The 6289-nt window shown below is 43.2% G+C and overlaps 1 protein-coding gene across 1 annotated transcript in view; it reads left to right on the forward strand.

Moving 5' to 3' along the window:
• wnt3 (wingless-type MMTV integration site family, member 3) overlaps positions 1 to 5697 on the forward strand; it is a 34956-nt gene extending 29259 nt beyond the window's left edge. The window contains exons 3-4 of the mRNA XM_015028547.1: positions 349 to 614; positions 3102 to 5697. Of these exons, the coding sequence (XP_014884033.1) occupies positions 349 to 614; positions 3102 to 3581 (746 nt within the window). The 3' untranslated portion in view covers positions 3582 to 5697. The remainder of the gene's footprint in view (positions 1 to 348; positions 615 to 3101) is intronic.
• Positions 5698 to 6289: the final 592 nt, after the last annotated feature.

Here is a 6289-nt window from a genome sequence, read left to right on the forward strand (position 1 = left end):
TTTATCCTTTTTTCCCCTGATATAAAAAAAAATTTAAAAAAAAAATTTAAAAAAAAAAAAAAAAAAAAAAAATCAATACAAAAAGGAGAGTTTTCTTTGAGCTGCTTGTTTTTCTCTTCTTTTTTTTTTCCTTTGACAAATACCTGCCCATAAATTTGCTGCTTCCATAGATAAAATGTGTTAAAAGGTTGTTGTTTTTTTGGGGGTTTTTTTGCCTGGAGGGATCCTTTTCAATGTATCTGTCTAGATGTTGGCAGCAGCTTTGTCCATGTTTAAATCCAAGATTAACGCTCCTCTTTTCTTTTCTTTTTTTTTCCTACTCCATCCGTCTTCGATTGTCTCCTTTAGCTACGAGAGAGTCTGCGTTCGTCCACGCCATAGCGTCCGCCGGTGTCGCCTTCGCAGTGACCCGATCCTGCGCCGAGGGCACGTCCACCATGTGCGGCTGCGACTCACACCACAAGGGGCCGCCGGGCGAGGGCTGGAAGTGGGGCGGCTGCAGCGAGGACGCCGAGTTCGGCGTGCTGGTGTCGAGGGAATTTGCAGACGCCAGAGAGAACAGACCGGATGCTCGCTCTGCTATGAACCGGCACAACAACGAGGCCGGACGCACAGTAAGAACGTGCAGAAAGAGTCGCTGATGGGATATGACCCAATAAAATGTAAACGAGTAGTACCGAATAGACTTGTGTTCGGTAGACCTTAAACAATACTTGTGAGTGTACAGTGCCTTAGAAAAGTTATGTTGCTTTACAAATTCCTTCATTTTTTTAAACATTTCAGTTCATAAACTTGGCAATGCGTCTTTTAGATCACAGCGGAGGACATTTAGCCCACTTGGCTTTGCAGAATTGGTTTAATTCAATCATATTTTGAGGCTTCATAGCCATTTGTAGCCTACTACACCAAACTGTTGAGCCCATCATTTACAAATAGAAAAAGAGTGTGTCACAGCTGGGAACCATTTTCCTGGCTATACACCTTTCCTTCTTCAGAGACACCAATGAAGTGATCAAGAAGGAAAATCCATTGCAGACGGTAAAATACTTGAGACGGGGTCAAAGGTTCACCGTCCAGCAGTGCATCCAATTTCACTGAACTTGAACTTTTTCGCAAAGATGATGTGGGCAAAAGTGTAAATTTCCAGTTGTTGCTGTTGGAGACTATACTCCAAAAGGCATCCATTTGTAAATGCAAATGCACGGCAGTGTACTTGTTAAAAGTTTAACTTAGTTTACTTAATTTAACTTCAAGATACGTTCAGGCCACCATGAAACCTAAAACAATGAGCTGCTTGTTCCAAAGCGAAGGTGATTTATGCGGTAAACACGCGGTTCTGGATTACTAAACTGTTCGTGAGATGGGCAGGGATTTGCTGTTTGACTCGTCCCGCGCATTTCCGAAACTCTGACTGAAAATGAGCTCCTGACTTTGAATGACTGGCTAATTACTCATCTAAACGACAGTCAGCCCCACACCTTGCCTTTCATGCTCGGTGTCCCAATGAAGAAGAAGAAAAGAAAAAAAAAAAAAGAAATTCCCCCAACAGTCAAATAACCCGAGCGAGTTGACGGTGGAAGGGAAGGGGAATCAACTCAGACTTAAAACATCACCGGCTGCTGTCACCGCTGGGGGGAAACGGGCCCTCGGCTGCTCGCTCGGGGGCAAATAGAGGGACCACACGGGAACAAGGCGACCCTTTGATCTGAGCACACCGGCGCAGTTAGACGGGCCACAGCAGATAACTGAGCAGCGCTGCCGTCAGAGGCCTCCAGCTCTCTCCACCTGGTGCTCTCACGCTTCATTATTTAGCCCCGAGGGCCCTGGGACTTTATCTCAGCATGACAAGCTCACATCGTGATGTCACCACCAGTCCACCAGTGCGCGGCCACCTGCTTTCCGCCCGAGCCGGGGGAATTCAGCTGCTAAATATATCTGCTAAATTAAAGTACAACTAAATCAAAACAACAAAGGTAAAAAAAAAAAAAAAAAAAGTGCCCTGAGGGAAAGCACGCACGCTGACTTCAGAGAGAATTAGCAGCAACACAAAGCATCTGTGCTTCACAGCTGCATGAACCCTCAGTAACACACAGCCGGTGGCTCGTTTTGCTTTCGCAGAACCGCCGCACTGTGCAAGCTTCAGACAATAAACCGCAACGCAAACCTGCTGATTCTAGGCAACGGGCTGGTATGGAAGTTCTCGAGGTTTTACATTGGATAAAAACACCCCAGCGTTGTGTTATTAACACAAACGTAAAAAATAACATATTTTATAAAGCTTACAATCTAATGTAACACATAGATTTTTATACAGTATATCCATTTTGTTAGCTTTGACTAACTTTACAGCCAACAAAACGATACAGTCTTACGTCCTATGCAAACATAGGAGAAGAATGTTGACTTGATTTTTGCCCAGCAAATAGTCTTTGACGCCCCTCCCCCCTTCCTTCAAGCAGGATAAGCCTAAAAGAAAATCATTGTTAAATAATCCGCCTGCTCTCTGTTCAAGAATATTCACAGAAAGCTAAGTGGGAGGGAAATGTACAATAAAAGAGTTAAATGCGAGAGAACTCTGGAAGAAAACCAGGTAGATCCTTCAAAAGATTTCCCTCTGAGGTGGCGGTTCACCTTCCAACATGACAAACACTCAGAACATAAAGTTAGATCTATAATACAATAGTTTACATGAAAGCGATTTATGTACTGGTACACTGGCCCAGTCGACACCCAGAACTCAGTCTAACTGGGAGTCTGTGCCTACAGTCGAAAATGAATGTTGAGCTATCTTGGAAAGTCTAAAGACGCTCAAAACTGGTGGAGACGTACTCTAAAAGACATGTATCGACAGGCCTTCAGATAAAATCTTTAGTAAGCAGATGTGACCAACAAGGTCATATCTTTTTTGTATATATCCTGAGATTGCTGGGTGACACATCTCTGGATAGAGGTTAGCTTGTCCCATAGAAATCTGGCAAAGACTTAGAGAGAAACAGTTCTGGGTCAAATCTGAGGTGCTTTTGTGCGCTACTGTCTCAGTCGGTCAATGACATCCAAAACATAATCCCACCAAACTAATAACCACCTTCTGTGTTCCTCAGACCATCCTCGACCACATGCACCTGCGCTGCAAATGTCACGGCCTTTCTGGAAGCTGCGAGGTGAAGACCTGTTGGTGGGCGCAGCCGGATTTCCGCACGCTGGGCGACTACCTGAAGGACAAGTACGACAGCGCCTCGGAGATGGTGGTGGAGAAGCACCGCGAGTCACGGGGTTGGGTGGAGACCCTACGAGTGAAGTACAACTTCTTCAAGCACCCCACCGAGCGCGATCTGGTTTACTACGAGGGCTCGCCCAACTTCTGCGAGCCCAACCCGGAGACGGGGTCGTTCGGGACGCGCGACCGCGTCTGCAACGTGTCGTCCCACGGCATCGAGGGGTGTGACCTCCTATGCTGCGGCCGCGGCCACAACACCCGGACTGAGAAGCGCAAGGAGAAGTGCCACTGCATCTTCCACTGGTGCTGCTACGTCAGCTGCCAGGAGTGTGTGCGCGTCTATGATGTACACACATGCAAATGAGAGGCCTGTACTTTAAGGCAAACTGACTGCTGGACCTTCTACCCTAACTCCCCCCCCCTGTGTCCTCCCTGCACAACTTCCCTGCAGACGCAGACTCATTCTGCACACCGGTCAATAACCCACTCACACACACAAACTTAGGATGTAACGTACGGAGCCAAGCCAGGGTCAGGTGCAACGATAAAAACAGAGCTTAGGTCAGTTTAGCTCACTGATTTACAGTAACACTGGTGTTTATATACACCAGCTGCATAACTGGAGTTAAAAGATTGTCTAAATCTTGCAACATTCAGATGCAATATTCATCCATCAGCGCTATTAACAGTACAGTCATTAAATCATTTTTGGACGTATCAGACATTTACGCTTTCTGTTAACGTTGACACAGGAAATGGAGGCCCACCATTGAAATATTTTTGAACAATTTGGATAAATGAAATCATTATAAGAAAACTTTTAGTATTTACTCTAAAAACAAATACTTTGAGTAAAGTAAAAGTACTTTGTCTGATTTTGGTATTTGTTTGATCCAAGTTATTTAAGCGTGATAAATTGAAGGGAATCTGAAAGGCAGCAAATATTTCTCCACCTCAGTTTTTGCACATTGCACAGTACGAATACTTATAACGAGGCAGTTAAATGATAACACAGCACACTCAGTAAACATTTTTGAATCGCTTTATGATTACAGTTTTTAATCTTTGAAACACTTGTGCCAATAACCCGACATCAAGATCCCAACATTAGGAACCTGTCTAAACCGAAACACTCAGCAAACTTATGATCTGTTTTATTAGAATATGAATGTTGCATTTATTCTGCTTTTCAGCTGATGAAGTGATGTGGAGCTGAAGATTTTAACTGCTAGTGTGTTTTCTGACACACTTTACTTCCTGACCTGAGGAACTCGACCCATTTAATCCTCTGTTTTTACTTTGACACCCGACACTCGCAGGGCTCCGCGACGAATGGCTAAAGGTTAAATCGGAAACAACAAAACAACTTAGTCCTCATAGCCCCCTGCACCGGACTACCTGAAAAACGTCGCCCGCTCTCATGGGAAGCAGTTGTGCCACTTTCAGCGCCCTCTCCTCCCCAGCCCCCCCGTGTCTTTATTTATTTCCCTCCTCTATGCCGACACGATGTTCGTGGCATATGTATAGAAAACACATAATGCAGTAAAACCCACCCGTCTTCCCAACTTACACCTCACTTCTCCAGCTTTTACGTACGTCTGAACTAACATGGCATCCTATCGGTTACTCTTCTGCAGCCCAAAAGTCACTTTTTTTTAACTACTGAACTGAAAACAGTAGGCAGACGCTGACGGTGCAACAGTCCTGTCTATTGCAAACTACTGAGCTGATTGAGTCCTTTCCACTGGACCAGTCAACTGCGAATTCTGGAAGATATATATATATATATATATATATATATATATATATATACACACACACACACACTACAGTGTGAGGTTTATAGCCCTGCATTTCTGAATTATGGCCATCAGGATGGGACTGAAGGTATGCAGGAGGGCGCATGCGCATTCCTCTCAACAACATCCCCACATGGGTTTACATATGCACTATTCCAACAACTCTAGGTGGGAATACAAAAATAAACAATAAAAAAAAGTCTGCAAAGTTCTTATGAATAATATCTTTGTTGCACTTTCCGAGGGCGAGTTCGGCCTTTAAACTGCTCACGGATCCATGCAGCATCACACTTGAGTCGAGCTTTAGCGCGTTTGATTACAGTTCATCAGGTTCATCGTAAAGATCTGTGTCTAAAAATAAATCTGATTCAGTAAAAAAAAAAAAAAAAACAAGAGGACATGTGATGACACGCGGAGACCAAGGATTAGGGAAAGCCTTTGATTGGCCGTCACATCTCTCCCAGAGCATTCCTTCATGTTTTTCCCGTGCCGAAGAATTCAAACGGGTGTGATTTATGAAGCTGTATTCTTGTCTGTGCTTCACCCCAAAAAAACATGCCTGCCGCACCGTCGTGGTAACGCTGAGGGAGCGCGCAGGAGTTCAGCAGAGGAACGGATGTGACAAAAGGTTAAACTAGGAGATCACCAAGGGAAAATGAGGTCATTTGTGCAGGAAAAGATTTAAAAAAAAATTAATTTTTTGACGGTTCTCCATGCTTCTTATAAATTATATCCACCCTGTACAGGCTGTCCTCTCTGTGTGACATAGCTTAGCATATTTGTGTCATCTTCTTCCTGGATGTACCTTCCCACTATCCGACATCCTGACTTTACCCCCGTGCTATATCCAAAGTTTTGTACAAATGTTTTAAAGTGAATAATTCCCTTTTTATTTTATAATCGTAAATGTTATGTTTTTATAAATATTATTTATTATACAATGTATATATCTGTATGACTGAACTAAGATTATATATTTGAAGAAGAAAAATCTGTCTGTCTCGTGTTTCTTGATGTTTCCAGCGTCGGATCGACGTCTTCACTTGTCAAGTTGATACTGGCGTATTTTTGTAGAAAAAAAAAAAAAAAAATTGTGGACAAAAACAAAATGACAGCACATTTTTCAAACTAGGACCGTATTTCCAAGGTTCCCACACAGTTTAAGTTTTAAGATAAGTATGTACAAATATTAGCAACTTTTATTGTTTTATTGTCTACATGATAAATATTTGAATTTATAAAAGAACATGACTCTAACCATAACGGGGTTTTT

The sequence above is a fragment of the Poecilia latipinna genome, unplaced genomic scaffold, assembly GCF_001443285.1.
Source record: "Poecilia latipinna isolate Pla-1442-1.1 unplaced genomic scaffold, P_latipinna-1.0 Scaffold128, whole genome shotgun sequence".
In the NCBI taxonomy this organism is placed as follows: Eukaryota; Metazoa; Chordata; class Actinopteri; order Cyprinodontiformes; family Poeciliidae; genus Poecilia; species Poecilia latipinna.